This window comes from Sparus aurata, chromosome 9 (assembly GCF_900880675.1).
Source record: "Sparus aurata chromosome 9, fSpaAur1.1, whole genome shotgun sequence".
Lineage (NCBI taxonomy): Eukaryota > Metazoa > Chordata > Actinopteri > Spariformes > Sparidae > Sparus > Sparus aurata.
The window spans coordinates 25,770,423-25,793,240 of NC_044195.1; the positions used below are offsets into that span (position 1 = coordinate 25,770,423).

The window sequence follows — 22,818 nt, forward strand, 5'->3', positions numbered from 1 at the left end:
GACTATGCAACTACAGAAAGAGAAAAATGAAACCCTTCCTCTTACAAAGGAAAAGTTTGATTACCATTAAATAGTTGTTCCTCGGTTCATTACACTAAGGGGTTTTGCTGTTACAGCCTTACTTGCTCTGCTGTGACCACTAGCTTAAAGTGGCTATTGTGAGCTAATTTGGCAAACTTTACATGCACATTTCTTACTTACTCAAATGCGCGACTTTCTGACTCTTCTTTACCCGCTACTGTGACAATACTCTGCAGCACGTCACAACATAAACACAACATTACTCACTGGGAGACATGTTTGGTTGCTACCAACACCCATTTAGATCATCAAATGTCGATGTCTTTAAGGGTCCAGACACACCGAAACCGGCATTAAAGAACGAGTGGCGACAAAGGCGGACTGTTGCACTGCCTCACATCGCCTGTATCTTGGCAAAAAGCTGCACTTGAACACACCACAAATACAACAGTCTACGTCCAACTAGCTTACGTTCTGCACCTGCGTAAGAGGAAGTAACTCTCCAAACCACCAGGCGTCGGCAGTCTGTATTCGTCATTAGATAAAAAAAAAGATTTAGCATTATACAAACCATTGTTATGATAAAGCAGCGACATTTTTTACACCACTGTCATTAATATAGCTACTTTTAATTAGCTATATACTCAAAACAACAGTGACATGATCAAGAGAATTTCCCTTTCTTTTAACATTTTCCTACTCATTGATTCGCCTAGTTGAACAGCCAATCAGAATGATTTCTCTCATCAGCCTGGTGTGTGTCAGGACCCTAAAGTTACTGTGAAAATAAGACAAAATTGAAAATGTTTCAGAAAAAGTTAGAACGTCTCACATCATGGGGAGAATTATTCCCAATAGAAGACAATAGAAGCGTGATATATATATATATATATATATATATATATATATATATATATATATATATATATATATGGGAACAGAACATCACAGCTCTCCCATATAATACTCTTCAATGATGCGAAGCAGACAATCAATCACAAGGAAGATTTTTGAGTGGTCGGACAGTTTGACAGGCTGTATCTGTTACTTGTGCAGATATTGAAAGTGACAGCGTCTGAGGAGAACACATGCCTCTCCGCTGCTGTGATGCTTTCCTGCTCATTCTCATCTATTAATACCCATCAGATACAATGGACAGGATTAATTATTTGAAGCCTGAAGTGAAGTGCATTGAGAGGTTAGCTCTAATAGTCATAATGGAGGTTTTAATGGAGGTCTTCAGCTTGAAATAAAAAATTCATTTTCACCCTCATTAGACAAAAGAATTGGAGCTGGAAAGGGAAAATGATGACATGTTTCTAGTGTTGTTGCATTGCACTGAAATATTTTGACACCAAATTATCCATTAAAAGGAAGCATCCGGGTATCACCTGGCAACCAGCAACTCTGCTGCTACAAGGGGTTAACAAAAGCATCACAGGAAATATGTGAAGTTATTAAATGATATTAAAAGATACAAGGCAGACTGAGGGAAAGTGGCTTCTCCAAAGAAAGAATTAACAGCACTTACTCATCAAATACCTCCTGAGCTGAACATCACCGACTAATGATATAACAGTGCATGGACAGCTGTGAAGCTCATTAATAATAAACAGTAACCACTTCATGCTGGTGAGAAGCCTTGGATGAAGCAGGAAGCGAGGGAATAAATATGCACCAGGAGAAGAAAAAAAAAAAAGGCAGGAGACTTTTAAGCAGACAAGCATTTCTGTATTTCCTTCTTAGTGGGAGAACAGCTGCAGCGGTTTTGACTCTCCCTGTTCTTCATGGTAACACACAATGGCTGTACTGTACGTGCGATGCCTAGATAAGATGCATTTGCATGCAAATGACATGCAAGAGTTGGAAATTGTTGTTTTGTTGAATAAAAAGACGATCTTGTTTATGTTGTGAATTCTACTTGCTTCTGTATTGTGTGGGGAAAAAATAATTACTCAGATCAAACTTTTTAGAGCGTACACTCGTAATGTGTAACACAGACATTAAGTATGCACTGTTCCCAGGCTGCTTTAATGTAAGAGAAGAATTAAAGTTTAATATACTCTCAGATAGCACAAATCATTTCAAGGGGTCATCTGGAGTTCTTTCTGAACATGCATCACAGAGAAAGGAGCTGCCTTGCTACCAGTCATGGAGCACTTTAAAGCTCTGATAGGCTTTTAATTTGTTATGTTAGATCCCCCTGAAGGAAATCTGGTCGAAATAAAGGGAAGAGAAGGGAAGATGAACTACTGAGTTGAGTGTCCAACACCTACATTATCTCACATTTTGTGTTGTGTAACCACACATTTAGAGAAAGCCATTTATTTGACCGTCTGCAATGAAACCAGATGTGAAAAGTGGTAAACAAAAAATGAATTAATTTAAAAGGGACAATCGCCAAATTTTAAGTGATGTCTAGTCAGTGCTGATGGCTATTTTCTACAGTCAATGTTTGATGTAGTCAATTGAAACTATAAATGCCTCTATTTGTGCCATATCGACCAAGAGGGCTGAGTTCTGCTGCAGCAAAATCTGTTTCCATCAACAGTGATTTAGTTGGTAGTCAGGAAGAACCACAAGCTACTGCTGCTTGGATTTCTAGTCTCTGCCTCTGGGCAGCCAGGATGTGTTGTTCCTCATAAACAAAACTTTTTTTCTTGCTTGTAAACTAGCTCCATTTCCAACAGCTAAATTTGCATCCCAAAAAATGCATAGGGAGGATGTATTTTTGCATGCAGTGCATCCTGGTACATGTAGGCACTGCAGGTACGGCCCCACATGAGGAGAACACAGCAATCTTGGTGATTAAAGCATGCAGTGAGGAATTTATTTGTTAAATTGACACCATTTACCATCAACGCCTATTGGAGATCCACGTAAAATGTGGCTACTTCCCCTTTAAGAGTCAGCACAGCATAAGGTGAAATATCAGATTGGAAGCTAAAAGCACATGAAATACATCGAGGCTTCTCTGTACACATGTTCCAGTTTGGCCTGACACAGTTTGATTTGGCATGTCAGCCCAGTGAGGCCAGCATCTCCAACAACAGGGCTACCCACCTAAAGTTTTGTCTTAGAGGATAGGGTCATATTATGCCAATTTTCAGGTTCATATTTTTATTTTGCGGCCTTGGTAGAATAGGTTAACATACTGCATTTTTAAAAAAAAATCTATTTTCACACTGTTTTGAACACTCCGTTTTAGCTACAGAGTGAGACATCTTGCCTCTTTTAGTCTTTGGTAAGAGTTGCAGATGCACATTACTTAACAGGCACATTACCAATCAGAGGTGGGTAGGGCCTCACTTACATCCAACAATTTAAGCTCTGTTTATAATAGTTACTACTGGTGATCCAGTTTGCTGACCTGCTGACATTGTAAGATTAAGAATGCATTATAAATGATCATAAATAACTGATCAAAAGAAGTCATTGCATTTTATAGTTTCATGTTTAAAGCAAACAACACATCTAATTATGTATTCAGCAGCTCATACTCTACACTCTATTCCAGTGATGGAAATACATACAGTTTTTTTATCACCTACTCAGTGCACACTAACTTTTCCTTTATTGTCCATCTTCTACTCAGGTCGCAGTAAAAAGAAGGACCATTGCCTGAATGAGAAGTCGTACCCACTGGAGGAGACAGAGACGTGTCCCTGTGATGAGTTTTTGTCCCAGCCCTATGGGAACTGGTCGGTTTGCATCCTCCCTGATCCTTCAGCTCCGGGTTCCCTGAAGGGCTGGATGAGCCACCGGGAGGTAAAGGAGTGTGGCCAGGGTCTGCGCTACAGAGCGGTGGCCTGCATCGACCAGCAGGGACACCTGGTCGACCCCACACTCTGTACGGACTCAGGTAAGATTCAGAGAAATATATTCAACTAGTTCATGTCGGCCCATGTTTATGTTAGGTGGTTTCTAATCTTTATAAACAAATATCTGTAAATGAATGCATACAAAAGGACAGTCCTTTGGTATTGGAAGCATTCTGGGTCCTATTTGGAGTAGTATTAACCAGGTGGCAGGCAAACAGTCCACGTGGAGACCCGTCACAGATAAATGAAGCTCCCTTCTCACGTCTCAAGCTATCAATCGGATTGTATGTGGATGTAGAAGCCGAGATATCCATTATGTGAATATCTGCTTGCTTCACTGGAATCCCTGGAAAAATTAATGGTTGCCCCTCGAGGCTAAATTGTGGTCAAATGATAGTCAGCGGGTTCCGAGATTGGTTACAAAGATGGAACTGACTAGCCAATCATTAACAAGTGACATACCGATCTACGTCATCTTTAACTGACAAGGAACCTTAAGTAGCTAGTTGATCACAGAAATATGTTGATTTTAAAAAGACAAAATTAACATACAACATTTTGTGCAGCCTTGCTGACTGTATCCATGTATGTTGCCATTTACTGTCACTGCTCTTCATGGATGTAGCTTGGTAGCTCGCTGGCTACAGTATGTAGTGAGATGATATCCACATTTTCAATACCCTCTAGCAAGCATTGATTGGCAGTGCTTGAAATGGGCTAGTGTAGAAGCGCTTTTACATTTTGCTCTTTGGTGTCCCATGACTTCTTCTTACACACCAGCACTTCTCAGAAGCTCTCAGTACTCTATTATGCCCTCTCTATGTTCGATTCTCTGGGCAATTCATAATGGCCCCAGATAAACTGTGATACCAGGGGGCACTATGAGACAGTCACCAGTCTGCAGCCTCGCCTGCCTGTTCCTTTCTTTTTCAATGTTGTGCTTGCTTCTTTTGTGTGACACACTAAAAGTAGTGAGAGAATGTATCCAGAGACAAACACATGCCAATGTAGTCTGACTGGCCATGGTCCACTGTTTCTTTGCCTGGCTCAAACACAGTGGGCACAACACCAGACCTATTGGAAATCACTGAGCAATTCTCAGATGTGGGCGGCTAGAAGCAGACTAACACTGTATTGATTTCAAGGACTTCTATCTAAAGTGAACCATGCTTCCAAAAAAGCAATTTTAGGAAAATATCAGTTATATTTTAATTAAATCACTGCCATTTATTTTTCTCCTGAGAGAAACTGACTTTATACTTTTATCTGCTCTTGGGTAAGATGATTCACAGGCTTTCTAGTTAAATTAAAACAACTTTTTCAGTAGATGCCAGTATATTTAGGCTATACTATACATAAGCAGTGAGAATAATCAGAAATGAAAATGGATTTGGAAATGTCTTTGTCCCGTTTTTCTGCACATTTCAGTGTGAGAGACAGTTGGTTGGAATCATGCTAATAAAGTGATCCGGAGACAGCAAACAAACAAAAAGCATAATACAGTGTGGAAACCCAGTTTTAGTTTGCCGTGTTGGCACAGTGTGGGAATGAGACACTCATTAGTCAGATAATTATCTCTTGGTGTCACAGCGAGCAAGTCCAAGGTCTGCCAGAGCACAGGCCAGTGGCACGTCTGTCTGACATTATTAATGTGATCCTCGCTGCAGACGCTGAATCAGGCCTCCCCCTCCCGTCTGCTAATGTTCAATTTCAGGCTACATGGTGGAGGTTTGCCACATCCCTTGCCCCCTGGACTGTAAGCTCAGCGACTGGTCGGCGTGGTCGGCCTGCAGTGCATCCTGTGGCAGCGGGCTGAAGATCAGGTCCAAGTGGCTCAGGGAGAAAGCTTTCAACGGAGGACGCCCATGCCCAAGGCTGGATTTGAAAAATCAGGTAAGACATGCGCCAGTGCTTGTATTTCCTTGGCATCCTGTTCAGTACAAAAGGGAAACAAACTGTGGAAGGTAACTGTTATTATGAAGAATACCAGAATAGCAACCCAGTCGCCAGAATAAATGTTTGCCGAGCACATTTCTACAAAACCACAGATGAGTATGTTGTTTGTTTAGGTTGGATTTTCCTTTTCTCTGTTATCCAGATGCAGCGTATATATGCTATAGTTAGGGTTAAAGGCACAAAAATTGCTTGGTTAGGTTTAGATAGGCATCGTGGTTTGGCTAAAAATACCTGTTTTGGTCGCCAGGAAATGGGCCAAATTCCTGGGAATGATAGCCAGTTTTGGTCACCACAAAAGCCACTGGAAGTGTCCACAGCTCTCCTTACAAACACCTTGGGTTTGATGCACCAAAAATTGATGGAAATGTCTCCAGGTGTGCTTAAACTCTCGAACTCTAGTCACCCATTTGGCAGCCTTGTTGACTTGTTAAAACACCACCACCATCCTCTCCACCTCTTGCTGCTTCAGGTGGCTAGGATGAACCTGTGGTTTGCCGAAGCCTCAACTGCTAACATGATATCCTGGCGACTGGACTGGAGAATACTGATGTGTATGCTATCCGTCTGTCATTAAAGTGGAAATTAAGTCATATTCATGCCAATCTCAGCCATTGTCTGACTGTATATCTGTCCAAAAAGATTTTTTTTTAAATACAGTGCCTCGTTTTAGTTTCCAGAGCTGACCTCATCACCCATCTACATTGTTCTCAACTCACTTCTTCCCAGAATTGATTGTTTTCAGGGACACATATAATAGAATGCAAATATACCCCGAGTCCCCTCATGATAACCACTAACAGCACATGTAACAGGAAGGCCATGCTAAATGTAAACAGATTAATCTGCATGTAGCGAATAGTTTCCACAGTTCTGCTCATTTTACACAGCATCCTCTCACTGGGAACATTAGTATGATGCATGCATCTTTATTTTTTTTACACATCTCCAGTATGCGTTTGGAATACATTTTCCTTCAGCCCCGGTTGTGTTACAGCCCAATGCCATCACGACACTGTGGAATTGCTGCATTCTGCTCACATTTCAATGACGAGGTTTATCATCCATCAGCCAGTGGGACTCCTGGGTGACCTGTTCATTTTCTGGTGTCTTCAGACAGACATGCAAGACATGCCCTTTCCTTGGCATAAAAACAGGACACTGTTAAGTAACAAGGAGAAGGGGGGCAGAGAGGGAAAGTGGACAGATGGGAGCTTTTGATATTCCATAGTCAGGTTTTATCCGTAGCGCCGAATATTTTGTGACAGCATCTCTCTCATGGGGTCGCGGTTTAAAGAGGGGAAGTGTTTTATGAATGCTTCAGTACGCCTGAATGGGTTTGAAAGGACACTTCAGTTTGTGGAGGTCAGTAGGAAAATGAGGCATGGCTGTGTGAAAAATATTCCACTGTGTTCGAGTGGAGATTTGTGTACAGATGGTTAAGTGCCCACTAACAAGGTCTATATGGCCCCTGTAGTTATGCCCTGTAATAACCCTCAACACTGAAATTGGAGCTCGCTATTCCCAATGCCCTCGCAAATTTATCCTGAGGGTGGACATGGCCTCAGTGTTAACATTATCAAACTGGCAGCTATTTAATGTACATCTGTCTAAGGTGTGGGTTGACAGATACTTTAACCTTTCAATTGGTATTGTTGTGTTCGGCAAGAAAACTCCTGGATGATAAGTGGTGGCTTGACATGGACTCAAAATACCTGCTTTCTCCTTGAGCTGGTGCACTTAACCGTTCAACCTTCATACCTTCATTTGCGCTCAATCCCATTTCCAATTTTTACCCCTTCCTCCGATTGTTAAGTGTCCCCTTGACCATCAGAACAGAGTTACAGGGGGTAGTGATTTAAATCTGCCCCTATGAAATGGGACAACCCTTCAACACCCTCATACATCATCTGTCGCCGTCGATGGCGTTTCTGTAAATCGACGCGTCTGCGGCAATCCTGGTAGCTATGTTCACAATGCAATTTTCCATTTATGTGATGGAGATGGAAAAGCATTGACGCTGGCGGTTTGTTCCCAACTTCAAGCGATCAATCAAATAAAAAGGAACACTGCATCCTAGCGATCCTTTTTTAGGCTAACATCAGCAACCTGTGCTCCTATCCTGCTTGTCTGCACTGACATTAGGTGAGTGTTAACAGCAGCAACTTCACTGCTGCTGCCCTACATCAAAGGGGGGGCTGGCACATTGAAATACCTATTAATGCCAAACGGTCGTGCACATATCAGCTATAACAATGTAACGCTAGCTAGTTAGCTACCGAGAATTAACAGACTTGTCGTGATTGTTTTGTGCCTGTATAAAAAACAGAACGATAATACTCTTGCGTTACTAAAAGCGCAGCTGCCACCGTTGCAGTCCGTGGCTGCGATGATAGGCAGGTGCTTTAGTAAACGTCATAGTGTTGGTACAACCTACCCAAAAATCCCAATGACAAGTATGCTTGTACAGTACTAACATAGCAGGGAGAAATATGGCTATACAGTTTGGTGTTTTCCTGTGCCCAGTTTTTCTTCTTGTTTTCCTTATACGAGGCTAGTCCCTTGTTGTACAGCTCCGGATAATCAGATACCAACATTATCAGCTCCTCCTTGTTTTCTTCTGATCCGTGTCCGCCCATTTCTATTTGATCGGCTGATCCCAAATGCTACCGCCATAAGTTCAGCATGTTGAACTCTGAGTGGCAGAGAAACTTCTGTCCACGTTCATGGTGGCATCACTTCTTAGTCCAACCACTGTGGTCGTAACCGCTTCTCCTCTGCCACCCTCGCCTTGTTAGAAAAGCCCTTGGAGTTTGGCCTACCCCTCCATCCAAACAAGAATCGTGACTGGTGTAAATGTGCAAAAGGGAAGGGTAGTGCTAAGTGGTAGGGGCGCTGTGGGTGAACTGGGATTGGGCCTCTATCTGTGATGCTTCATTTAGTCCCCGTTAGGATACAGTGTGAGAATATTCACATTCTTAATGGCTACCCTCCTCTCCTTCGAACACTTGCCCTCTTATCACCCACTGTGAACCACTCTCTTGCCAAAGTGTAGCCTCGCTCCCACCGGCAGATGTTTCCCCTCAAGCCGAGGGCCAGAAAGTGACTGGCTTGATAGAGATGAAATTTACAGTGCGCCACAACTCATCCTCTCATCACATGGCTGAGTGAGCAAGAGCGATAGAGAGGGAGAGAGAGAGAGAAAGTGCCACTGTGAAAATAACGAGCGAAAACGGCCACCCTCAAACACACAATGCGACAGACTGCGTAGGAGTTGTGCTATAAGGTAAGCTGTGACTGTTAATTAGATAGTCCTTGAGATTTCCAGGCATTAAGAAAATGCGATCAAAACCAAGTGTGATCGAGATGAATAATTCATGCGTCACCTCAATGAAAACCTGTCATTGCAGATTTCTTGGCCCGTTCAGTTGGGGAGAGAGTAATTAAAGAACAAACTTTCAATGGATGGTTACGAATTGTACTTCAGGTGTGCTTTCTATTGACTGTTTGCAGATTCCCTCTCAGGGAATCAGAGTTTTGCAACTGTAATCCCCGCAGCACGCCTGTCAGGTTTTTGATTGTTCTTACGTTGAAGCAGCGTGCGCAGAGCTGTAATAAGACTTCCTCTGTATTTCCTCCTTACGTGGCTCCTAATTAGATTTGGTGGAGTTCACACTCCAGCAGTTCCACCCAAAGTCGTTATCCAAACCAGCGTTCGCCAAACACATCAGTTAGTCCTTCTCTCTCATAACAATAAGAGTGAAACATACTGTTTTGAAAAGATAAACAACAACACAGCTTAACCGCCGTCTCGCTCGGCCAATTATATAAGCTGAGCAGACAAACACAGTTATGTTATTGTGATATGTAAAAGTATTGCATCAGAAGAAAAGCAGCTGCATATTCGGAACGTTGAAGTCGGTGTCTTCATTACGGTCAGTTTGACTAGACGAGCCTGTTATGCCTGTAGCGGCATTTCAAACTTGAGAAATTTCTATTTTAATGTGGTCACGCTGTGGAAAACTTGCACACTATTGTAAGACAGTGTAGGTGAGTAGGATATTTATAGGTGGAGAGTGATCCTTCCTTCATACACATCTGTCAAGACACACTTTGGCCATATTCTTAAGACATTACATAGATTATCATATTTAAAGCCGCTGTAAGTGTTTTTATCATTTTTGCATTCTTGCCATCCATTTTGCAGTTAGCAATATGCCCCCCACCCCCTCCTTTATATGCTACCACACTTGCTCAACTCCTTTCTTCCTTTCCCAAAGCAGCTCTCTTTGCCTTTGTCTTTTTCCAAGCGTTTTCATCACTTGGCCCACGTAAAAGTTGTCACCCAGAGCGCTGGAATTGGGAGCTTGACGTGTTACGCCATTGCCGATGTAGCTACCAGAACAGGAGGATCCCTCTCTCTACCTGTTACCTGAGCAGACAGGATTGCCTCTTTATGGAGTTCTCTGTCCTGATTGGATAAAGTTAGCAGCGGTACCAGAAAATGTCTTTTATTTTGCACGAGCAGGGGGAGGAGAGACATGGGTTACTGACACTGTAACACTCTAAAACAGTGATCACTGTGGGAAAAAGGACTGTTTAGCACTTAATTTGATAGGAACATAATGTGTATAGCAGCTTTAATATAGATCTGTGCTTTTTAGAATTGATATCACAACACTCGCAAATATTCAAATAGTGAACTGATGCATCTTCACACATTGGTTTCACAGTACAGCTATTTGGAGCCAGTATGTGAATACAAGCTTCCCTGAGAGACTGCTTCAGAGAGCTCAGAAGATGTCAAAGCAGAGCTCACTGAGAGACACAACAAACTGGATCTATAATTACAGGAGACATTTGAATTTCGTCAAAACTCCCACAAGTGTCTGCCAACAAGCGCTGAGCTATCAAGTGCCGTACGTGTTATTTCCATACAATACAACACAATTGTCTTGACTGTCTGCCAGCCGCTGTGCCAGTCAGATTTCATTCTATTAATGCCCGTGGCTTCGAACTCATCTGCTCTGGCTCTGTCCTGTGGAGAAACATACTGTCCAACTCCGATGCTGCGAGGCTGTGCGTTGCGTGTGGTGGGAGGTTTGTGTGAATGTGAATAGAGAGATGCCTGACAGGAAAAAAGACAGTTGCGTGATTTTGGTGGTGATGGTGAGCCAGCATCGGACACTGACTTCACTTTTTGACTTTTTCAGTTAACTCTTGTATTATGCAGCTCATGCAACAGTTATGAAACTTATGCAACTGTTACTTTTAAGCCCTTTTTATTGCCTGGATTAAGTTGATTGTTCTACTTTTGCTGCTCCGCTGCTGTGGGTTGTTTGGGCTGTATAGTCTTTATTTTTGCTCTTGCGTTTAATTGTTGGTTCTTGTGGGTATCCTTAAAAACAAGACGTCCCATCTGAAAGAGTTCAGTGGAACATAGTTATCAGAAAATGTTCAGTGCTAATAGTTTTCCTCCTGTCTTTCACAAACCATGTGTGTCACATGTGGAGCATGGGTCCAAATCACGAGGAAACATTCATGTTCTTAGTACCATTGAACACTGTCCTTCATCCCCATCTACAAAAAATATGTTCACATGCTTGAATGCTCAAAACCGCATTAAAAAAGGAGCAAAATACAACCATACACCGCCTGAATTCAACTTCTTCTCTGTTACCGAACTAAGATGAGCTTAATTGCCTCGTTACCTTGTTATAAAAAACACACACAGGAACAGTTTTAGTTTGTAGTCCTGATCAGAGACGCGTTAAATCACCTCAGCAGCATATCCCCTGTCTTCAAACTGACATCAGTCGGTCCTCAGAGAGCGTGCTCAGTCCCAGTCTGCTATCCAGCGGTGTCCACTGAGAGTCCCCTCGACTGAGCCCGGTTGCCCTTGGTGACTCCCCCCATTATCTAAAGGTGGCAGCGTGGGCAGACTCGAGTCTGCTAATAAGGCCACTTAGCTCCACAGCTAGCAGAACTCCTGGCTCAGAGCAGCGAGTCGCTTCAGACCAAGATAGCTGCAGCACACGGTACAAGGTCCAGTACAATGAGTCTGCTCTGATTGATCAGCTCACACAGGCCAGAGCAGGCACCACCCACCGAGCTTCTGCATCAGATCTGCTGGTGTTTTCTACACCCATGGCTATGCCTGGGCCAATTTCTGAGGGTGGTGACTTGTAACATTTCAACCTTATGGAGCCTTCAGGGCTCTCCTGAAGGCCCAGTTTCTCAATACATGTGCATTTCTTTCCATTGGTTGAGCATTTTGATACGTTCACAGTATTTATATCCCACCTAGATCTGCTTTGTAATAATAATAAAAAAAGAAAATAATCAAAATATCACTTTTGATGTGAGACCTTTAAATGCCACAGTTCAACAGGGGTGTTGTGTTTTGACGATATAAAAATCGGTCAATCTCAGGAGAGAAAAAGCATCATCTGTGAGCTTCAGGCAGCCGAGTCAAGTGATGCTCATGCCTGACATTCAGTATACCACCATCTACAGTGGACATGGAATGCACTTTTTGCAATCTATCGAAGTTGCCTCTCACCTTCGTCACCAGGCTGCTAATAAAGAATGGCTTTTATTCGGCAAGCTGGCATGGCAGTCAGCTCATGCTACTTCAGGAGAGATTTATCAAGGAAATAATCACGTGTGTGCCCCACATCCACTGCTGCTGACAGCATCCTGGAAATCTGAGCAACGACCAATCTAATACCAACAGTTACCCATAAACACACTTTAAGGCTTGTTTTTCTGCCCATGCTGTTGGAGGCTCGGGATCGTTGCAAAATTATTTTATTCCAATGTATCATTACTGTCAACACTGAGTTCCCAAGCTCATTGCTTTACTTCACTGAATTTGAGCATTTGGCGCTTGTTTGGTTCTCACATATCATCATCGGATGTCTTGGCTCAGTTTGTCTTCTTGGCGAACGTGAGTAAGCTACGACAGCGCCGATGCTGCTCACTGTTTTCCTCAGAATACCTTGAGCTGCTTTGCTGTGGCGCCCGAGTATAAGAACAGGCTAGAAGACATTCGATTATAGGTATTAATTTATTGAGGGGTTTTCATTGCCTCCCACAGAGCTGCTGGTGGCTGCTGGTGTGGCTGCCAAGTTAAGCTCTTATGGTGCTGCTATCTGTCCATGCCCAGGCTTTTGGTCGTTTCCTTTTTGGCAACATATTGAGATGCTTCACGCTACTGGTTACAACAGCAGCGAATTTTGACTACTTGTGTCAGCAGGCATTGATTGAGGGCCTCCATTAATGTTGTTGGCATTGATTTTTGTGGGCTATCTCTCCTATTTGAGCTGTGTGAACTGCGGTCACTGGGAGAAAGTTGTACTTTATTGGTTTCAAATCCCTAATCCTCACATATTCCTTGTTTTATTGGCTTTGAGGCATAAACAGCATGCTTTTTAGGTCATCACGTTCAGATTTTCTCCACGCATACTTCAGCTCAGCAAAAAAAGGAAAAACACTGATTTAGGTGACAGCTTGCTCTGCTGTTTAGATATCATGTATGAGGCCTAAACAGCTGAGCGCTTGTTAAACTTCTCTGGATTTGCTGCTGGACTCCGATCACACTCGATGAACTCGCGGCCATCTGCTGTTTATCAATGCTGCTTTTTCATGGAGGAGATTTTGTCTGCTCCAAGCCAAGACTCGTGAGCTTGTAATTTGAATACGTTAATGAACTATCTGCTGCAAAAGCTGCAGTCTCTTATCGTTACACCATGATACACAGTGTATCATGGTAGTCAGGCCCCGGTCCGTGCTTATCAAGAGTCCGGAGAAGCTTGTCCTCTCTCTACCTCAGACTCTGGAAATTACATCTAAAAACAGCATTCAAATAGACACTGTTTTGTCCACTGTGTCACTGACGGACAGTGATATACTGCAACAGTCAAGCTCTTTTGAAAATTGATTAATCGTTCCAGTCATTGTTGAAGCAAGAATATAAAAAAGACTGACTGGTTCCATCATCTTAAATGTAAGGATGTGCTGCCTTTCTTCATCATTTAATATGATAAATTAATGATCTTTGGGGTTTGGACTGACAAAACAATCAATTTGAAGACGTCACCTGGGAAACTGTGAGCATTTCTCAAAATTTTTTTTAACGTTCTATAGAATAAACCAATACCTACTTATACTTAATAATTGTCAGATGATGAAAATAATCCTTAGCTGCAGCTCTGGTTTGTGGAGTATATCTACAATGACCCTGCATCCCTTTCGATGTTAAAAATCAAGGTGTTGTTTGTGGACTTTGGCAGGTCAGAAAAGTTGGACGATAGCCAGCTAAAGCCGGCGCTGGCATAACCATTTCCAGAATGTCAGGCTGTGCGCCTCGCTCATGGACACATGTGAAGGTGAAGCTGGTTATCAAACTGCCAACAACAATTCCTCTGTACTTTCTCAGCCACAGCAGCCTCACAAGTGGAGACGCGGGTTCTCTATTCTTACAAAAAGCTGAGTGTTTCCTCAAAAACAAGGTGGACTGGACTGACAACCTGGACAGATACGCTCTGCACAATGGACAATGGCTTCCCTCGAGTATGTGGGGTTGTAACCATCCATTATGTGCAACACCTTCCACCCACTGTGTCGGACTGAAGTGTCCTTGGCAGCTCGTCTGGTGCCAGGATGCTCTACCTGTAGTGTATGAGAGAGGCAGCTCCTCCCTGCTGTTTTGTGGCTCTACAGCCACCGTTACCTTCAGTGGACCACAATGAAACCTGAATTATAAGACGACCATAATGTTATCCTGGTGTTTTTAACTGCACTGCATATAAGCCTCTTTGCAAATTATCTTATACACGCGCAGCTTTGAGGTTTAATGAGAACAGTCCCAGGAACAGTCACATGAAAAGAGTCTCCGATGAGTAAAAATGCAAAAGTACACAAACATATGCATACATGGACATAAATAATCGCACAGTGTCGCTAATATGAAGCCCAATTGTGAGATGACACTTAAATAGCCGCCTCAGACAAAACAAGTGACAAAACATTAATATATAAACACACACACACAAGAGGCTATATCATTGAGGGAAGATACTGCATCCTTATAAAACATCCTCAAACAAGAAAAACAGCAATGGCAAAAATACATTAGTGTACAAGATTATATGTCATATAGTTATATTTACAGTAAACAGGCAGAACTTTGTTGAACCACTTGGTCACTCTCCCTTTATTTCTTACAGGCTTAATGCTTTTAACTTTTAATTGGCCTCGTCCTCTGTTGTCTTCACAACTGTGGACTATAATTCATCAAAATTGTGAAGTAAAGTCACACCGGATTAATTTGTCTTATACTGGCCTGGCGAAAAACTAAATCTGAATAACAGTACGGAGTTGGCTGTTCTCACCGAAGAGGAAGGGCTTCCCAAAGTAACTGATTAATCCTCTAGCAACCCAATCGCCAAAATAAATGTTGGCAATGTACCTTATTGCAAGCCACAGATACCTCGATGAATTAATGTTGTAACTTTAAATTTCTGTAGGTTTAATTTGATAAGGACATTTAAAAGTGTCCTTAGCTTCACATTTTTTGGAAACTTTTCAGTCTCCTGAAACGCAGCTTCAAAACTGTGGTCACAGGCTTGGCAGCCTTCTCACCAGTAACTCTTTTAACATATCCTCCCAATATGACAGTCAGGTAATAAACATATAATGTGAACACGATATGTCAATATCATAGGTAGGTCATCAGAGGTTTGCAGAAACATGAATTGCCAACATTTTATCCCAAAGACTGGGCTGTCTCTGGGAACCATTAATATCTTCAACAAATGTCATAACAATCCAATCCATCGGCGTGCTGTCCCTCTGTCAACAGCCAACAGCAGCCCAGAGCAAGTCTACAAAATGGGTGAATCTGGGATATCAATAAAAAGATTAAAGAGAAAAAATAGATTGTTTTGTTTTTACTGGAGTTCACCCAGGTGCTAAAACTAATTTCTCTCCTACATTAGAACGAAAGACTTTTGGAGCTAGCTTCTGAAGGAGCTTCCTAAGGCCAATGAGGTGGAATTAAAGAAGAGTAGTGCTCTGGCATGTGTTATTCTCCTGCTTCAGCCCCAGTCCAAAAAGCGAGGTGTCTCCTTGCATTACAATCGATGCATAATGTTAAGGCGGTCTGGCAGCCAGAAAAGCTACCTTTGGAGCCTCTCTGGCTTTGGTTTAAGCCTCTAGCCACTCAGGTGGCCCTTAGCATTTACTTCAACTGCAAAGGTTAATCATCACTTCTCCTCTGTAATTAGAAAAAACAAATTGTGTTAAGTAACAGCGAATGTCGAATACAGACTCATCATTCGATACCTGGGGTGACTTTCTTAGAGACTTAGTTGTTGCCCGTTTATAATCTAATGAAACATAATAATAACCACCAAGCTCTAGTTTTTACTCAAAAGGTTTTTTTTTTTAATTTGTTTCCTTGAATTTGTTCTACCAATTAATTTTCTTTCTGCCTCTCAGCTTTGTACCAAATGGCTATTCGTTGTTATGACAATAAAGCAAATAGAAAAATCATCATAATAGCACTACACAAAGAGACGAACAGCAGAATTAACATTTAAGAGGAATAAACCTCAGACAAAGGGGCACAGATTGGGCCTCCAGGTGATGTTGTGATCTTAGCAGGGTTTAAATGTCTAAGTTGCTCATAACAAATTTGAAAGAGTGGTATTAACTCTGATACAATGGGGGAGCTCATTCCCAAATGTTTGTGTAACCGTGTGAAAAAGATCTTTGATAGCTATTATTAAAAGCTGGCGCAGGGTTAAGTGCTTGTGAAATGTCTCCGCTAATGCATTCCTGTCTAGTTGAGCTGTGTGCCCGTAATAGATTACAAAGTGAATGAGGAAAGCAGATTATTTCAGAGCAGGAAATAGAGCTTGATGGTCAAATAATTTGTGTAATTATGGATAGTCACGTCATTGGCTCGCGGCAGAGCCAGCACAGCTGTTGATCCAAGGAGGATGTTGGACGTAAATCTCGTAAGGCCTCGAGTTCTTTGACGTCCTCGGTGGTTAAGAGTCATGATTGGAAGACAGTTGGAGGGAGAGACTGTGATATGTAAACCAACTCAGTTTTCAAACGCGGAAATCAATTTCAGAGCAGTTATGTTCGTGTCACTCGGGGCTATGCGTGGGTGTTCGCGCGATACTGATCGAAAATGGAGAAATTACAGCCGATTGATCATTGCAGGTTCACAGCGGATATGCTTTGTTATGCAGTGCAGTATTGTAAGGAAGCCCCGAGAGGCAAGTGAGATTAGGTCTGCTGATTCAATTTTTTTGTTTTACTTTTTTGTTCAAATTCCCCCCCTCCTGCTGTTTCCCTGGCACCGGAACAAGATGGCGTTAGCAACTCGGCTACCGCTATCGGCCTGGTTACTGTTCAAGGCAAAAAACATTCAAAAGACTTCCGATTTTGACTTCCCGTCACAATCTCAGTGCTATGAAAAAGAGTAAAACGACTGGTTGTATTAATAAGCAGGTAGAACGAACTGTCTCATACATCATCTGGAAAGCAGGCTTTGACACAACACCACAGCTCTCCACGGAATGGGAACCGTCCGTTGACTTCTTTGTTTTACCTCGGTTTCTATCACTCTTCTTTGCCTCCTCCATCAGCAGGGGTTCTTTTTCTTTTGCAGTGTAGAGCTTCTAAAGTTATACCAGTTGCTCCACCGTTACCTGGGGATTGTTTTTATCATTTTCCTCCAGCTTAACCAGCCGAGTGGCAGACCAAATAACATAGTGAAAGCAAGGTTTACAGGGACCCAGTCTATACGCAGATGGTGTTATTTTTACAAGTTTTCAAGAATTAATAAACATGGAGGAACTTATGATGATGAACCTGGAGTAACCTTTTTTTTTTTTTCCCTCCACCTGTTCTTAAGTCATGAACACAGGAGAGAGATGATATTAGATCAAAAATGCTTTGCCAGATTTTTGTTTTATTTTCTTTTTGCACTTGCCCTTTAGGAGTTCTGTAATATTGAGTTATTGTGTGTGCTGGGAAACTTTAAAACAAGCTCACAGCTTTATTTCAAATACAGTAATCTGCGTGCATCAAGTTCCACTGAATAACATCTCTTTGTATTTCAAGTTTGATCCCTTTCTGCTCTCACGGCAGAGTCTCGCTGCTCTCAAGAGATCATCTGAGTCATCGCACCGTTATAAATCGTCGGGAAGTGCTCGGCAGCCGATGGCAAACTTTGTGCATTGTTTCCTTTGCTGATTTTGTTGTTGTGATTCAGGTTTTCCAAATTAATAATTTTGCATCTGTCGGTTTGTTGGTACAGAGCGTTGGTTATTTGAGCAGCCCACACACATTTTAATGCAAATTGTTTTTCGGCCGTGCGGCTGCATTTCATCGTGTTTCTCGTCATTTACACTCGCTTGGATTTCAGTTCTCAGCAGCAAACAAGAGGTTGTTTTTTTGCATGAGTACCGTGTGTCGCAAATGTTTGTCACTCTCACCGGCAGTCGTCCTAATGGCTGCTGTAAATGTTGGCACACTCTCGGCTTATCGTCTCAGGAGTATATTTAAGGGGTCATCATCGCACGGGAATAGATCCCCCTGTGTTTCTCAGAGGAGCCATTGTTTTCTAACTTCCTGGGCCTGCTGACGGTAATAGGGCAGTTTATTTGAAGTTTTAGTCACACAATGACAGTTAGAGAGATTTACAGAACAGAGTCCTCCTCTTTGAGGCTTTCTATCCAATTTCCCCCTCTGTTTACAATAGAATAAAACCCCTGCAGGAGGGCCTCCTTCTGTGTATGTGTGTGTGTTTATTTGTGTATGGGTGTGTGTATGTTTTCCTTTGTGCATGTGCATCAGTGTGTAGGCAATTACATTGTACATTACTCTGCGTGGGATTCTCAAGTCTTTGCAAGTGTGTGTGTGTGTTTTGGATGGGTGTGATAACTATTGTCTCATACAGCCATTGAGAAGAATTTCAGAAGAACGCAATTCCTATGCACATTTGTTTTCTACAAGACTGGGTCTTTAAAATTGAGTCATCATTTGGTGAAGCCTCTTCACTGGAATTTAGGATGGTTTTAAGCGGTTCCTCTCAGATATGCAAAGCAAAGTCATGAACGAAAGAATGAAGATGGAAATAGTGGCTATCTTGATATCCAGGGGGGATTTGCAGCTAGCGTTTACGCTGATCGATGCCCTCGCTATTTGTCACGACAAAACAAGCATACTGAGAGTCTTGTGAATGTCCGGTTCAAAAAGGTATTTGTGTTTATAGAACATGCAGTCTGTTCTCACTCCCAGTGTGGTCAGTGGCCCTACACTTCTGATGCTGCAGTTAGCCCTCTAGTTACACTTTTTGAAGCACTCTCTGGTGCAGTAGTATGAAAGAGCAAGAGCAAGAAAAGTCAAAGTCAGGGTGCAGTTGTGGCGGCTGGATGGGTCATCCACTGGTCTTTCCCAACAGAGAACAGGGTTTGCATCCTGTTTCTGACCGTTACAAGGCTGAACGTATTTATGGTAACTGAGGAAAGCGATCTTTTCCTTTTACCTAACTGCAGTAAAAAGTAGTTTTTGTGCCTGAACCTGACCAAACGTTGACCATTTGACAACGTTGACAACATTCCTGAAGTCTTAGTATGATATGTGAACTGTTTGTCAGCTGGCTTTACTCTGAAAACTAACTGGACCTTGTACATTACATTTTATTGCCAAATGGATCGCTGAACCCTTCACATGCAAAACTGATGCAAGAGGTTTAGTTAGAGCGTCATGGTTTGAGGCTTGAGGCCCTTGACCGAGCTGCTGTATTTGACAAGCTGGGCGTAAGAATGTGTTGGAAAACATTAGCGCTGTCTTGGTCCACGGAAATTTTTATTTGAATGTCACTTTCACTGTGCAAAATAATTGACGGCCTCACCGGTTTCTTTCAGAAACACAATAGTTACTGTTAGGAAGCACTGTGTAGATACAGAGCGCACAGCCTCTCCGAGCATATGCTCGTTCACGCCGACTTCCCTCTCACCATATCCAGACAAATTAATTTCTCAGAGTTGCCTTCAGCTGCAGGTCTGGCCGTTGCACCAGCTGCTGCAAGCAACTGCAGCGCTTTAAAACTCTCCCAACACTATGAATCATTCAGTTTGGCAAAATATCCGGGACCTCGAGATTCACTAGATGATGAAGCACTTAATCATCCTTTGCTCATTAATGAAACACAGAGCAGAATGCAGTATTTTTTTTTTTTTTTTTTTCTAAATCAAATTTTAAAGCAGAACTATGCATTTCTGTCACTGCAGGCAAAAGCTAAACTAATGATCATATCATTGTTCTTCTCTCCCCCGCCCAACTTCTGGCTTGTCATGCACTGCTAATATGGACATCCACGCAGGCTCAGGTCAGTGCCGTTCATTCTGTACATACACTCTGCTATTAGCTAATGAAGACAAAATGCATGCCAGATCTGTCCAAGTCACATGTACTCCTGTGACCCTTCTGGTCGAGAGAGAGTGCTACATTGATGGAAATTATTTATGTCAGAGTGCATTTGGATGATAGTCCATCTGCTGTTTTCAACCAGAGGGACTCAGATTGACATTTTTTTTCTGCAGAACGTTAGGACTTCATTACACTGTCGGTCAGACGTTTGAGAGCGTGCTCAAAGAAACCGAGCCTCATGATATCATTCCTTTGTCCCCTTTCGTACATGTTCGACTTTTTCAGAAGCGTCTAAACGAGAACGAAAAGAGCAAAAGATAGAGATGGCCCATGTAACATATCCTGATGATGGAGGTGATGATTAAATACCTATCCGTTACCTAGGTGTTGTGCCACTGTAAACCAATTTTGGTAAGTGTAGGGTTATGCGATTTACGTGGGGCGAGAAAATAGAATGAGAAGTGCACATATATTGAGGAAACTGACAAGAAGAGTTGTTTTTTTTTTTCCTTCCCCCGGTGATGAAAATGAGCTGCTTAGCTGGAATTGTGTTTTCTACAGTAGTGGTGGAGAAAAGTGGGAGCAGAGCACTTGCCAGTTTACCCAGCAGGGGCATCTGCAGGGACAGATGGGAGATGATGAGGGTGTGTAATAGGCATCTGTGTGGCCCGTAGGGGAGGGAATACTCCACACTCATTCTCTTCCTCTCTCTAGACTGCACACACACACACTCACACACAGACACCCATTACAGCTTGTCATAGCTTTTTCCCCACAAATTGTCCTCCAGAGTACACCTTTTACTACTGCAGACTGTTACATAGATTGAGAATAAACATGTGTTTACAGGAACATTGCGCTGCCGGTTCCCTTGGTTATACCCATGTGACAGAGCCACTGGTCGAGCAGGGTGGGGTGGGGGGGGGAGTGAATGAAGCTTAACATCCGGCCAATTACAACCTCGGCTGAAGTGCCGATCGCCATGGTCATTGTCGCTTTACACACCCCATGCTGTTCCCCTCCATATCATGCATCCGTTTGATTTCAATGTGAAGAATAATACTTTCTTCTTTTTCCCCGCAGTGGAAGCATGTTAAATGTCTGTCAGTCAGTCCGTAGCTCCTCCGTGGGGGAATATGCACTTCCTCTAAATAAAAAGGCTGTTGACGCTCTGTTTTAATTTCCATTACTCGCAGTCTACTCCTCTCAATTATGCTTTTTCAGCCTGTCATGCTCTGACTGCAGCAATATTTGGTAGTTCGCACTGACATTAAACTGCATCATTTGTGGCAACGCTGAATAATTCTTCCCTTTAATTGGGAGCAGGCAGACTTCAAAAACATCCCAGGGAAGCAATACGCACATCCATAACTGCACAAGTGCTTGATGTCAGGAAATAAACGGCAAAACAAGAGAATACGAGCACGCATTGTGTTCTTCGGCAGGAGCCTAATCGTAAAACCGGATGTTCAGATGTATAGCTCTGGAATGAAGGCAAGAGATAACAGCTGAAGGCACAAAGAAGTCATTTTTTTGGGAGATTTACTGAGGGAGAACTGACAAGGATTACTGGTTTGTAACCTCGAGGCGCTTCATTAGTGTTATTTTCAACTTTATTTTACCAGGAAGTCCCATATGAGATCCAACAACTCTGTCGCAAAGGAAACCTGGTCAAGCTAGAAGCCGTACAAAATCACAACATGATGTACAAAAACATACAATAAAGCAGAAAAGCCTCTGTGGAAACACACCACGCGGCTCCTTCTCCACACTGAGTGTCCCTGACAATCGCCGCCAGTACAATTGTAGCATGCTTGTGTGGGTATTCACATTTGTTTATCTTTTCAGGCAAGCACACTCAGCTGTTTCCACCCTGTAATCCCTCGTATGTCCCCCTTTCCGTTTGCGCATGCGTGCGTACAGGTGTACGAGGCCGTGCGGTGCCACCGGGAATGCAGCCAATACGAGTGGAGGATCGAGCCCTGGTCCATTTGTACCATCAACACTGTAGACGACCTGCCAGCCTGCGGTGAGGGAGTCCAAAGCCGCAAGATCAGGTCAGTGAGCGGGTTAGACTTGGCAGACAGCGAGCCCTGGCACTGCAACACTCACCGTGAGGAGCAGACTGGCAGCAGTTCCTGTAGCTGGCACTCGCACCGGTCCTGACACTTGCAATGCCAGGGGAAAACAAACAGTCAAAACAAACTACTGCCTCCTAATGAGTGTTGTTTGATTTTTCTTTTCTTTTTTTTTTAAATGGGTACTTAGAATAGCCACAGAGGAACAGTGTTGACTTTTGCACGCACCGTTGGAAATGAATAAAGACATATTGGGCAACTGGGTAGTCGCGTCAAAAGCAAACTGCAACGTATCTTTCGAGTCACAACCACAGATCTCAAACTGGTCCCGTTAACCACCCAGAGGGCCTCTTTCAACAGGTTTAAAAATCTGCGTTAGTGTCTCCATTTTAAGATTTTCATGCAGTGTTACTTTGAGCAAACCTGCCTGCTTCCAGGTTTTTAACAATGAGCTCAATAGTGAGAGATTGCAGAGGAAATTATGTTTTCAC

General features: G+C 42.7%; 1 protein-coding gene across 2 annotated transcripts in view; it reads left to right on the forward strand.

Annotated features, from left to right (window-relative positions):
• The window catches only part of thsd7ba (thrombospondin, type I, domain containing 7Ba), a 169,378-nt gene that overhangs the window by 120,267 nt on the left and 26,293 nt on the right, over window positions 1-22,818 (forward strand). The window contains exons 14-17 of one of the 2 annotated variants that reach the window (XM_030429404.1): window positions 3,617-3,883; window positions 5,557-5,735; window positions 20,203-20,208; window positions 22,173-22,306. In XM_030429404.1, the coding sequence (XP_030285264.1) occupies window positions 3,617-3,883; window positions 5,557-5,735; window positions 20,203-20,208; window positions 22,173-22,306 (586 nt within the window). The remainder of the gene's footprint in view (window positions 1-3,616; window positions 3,884-5,556; window positions 5,736-20,202; window positions 20,209-22,172; window positions 22,307-22,818) is intronic. The other variant, XM_030429405.1, reaches the window with a different exon arrangement.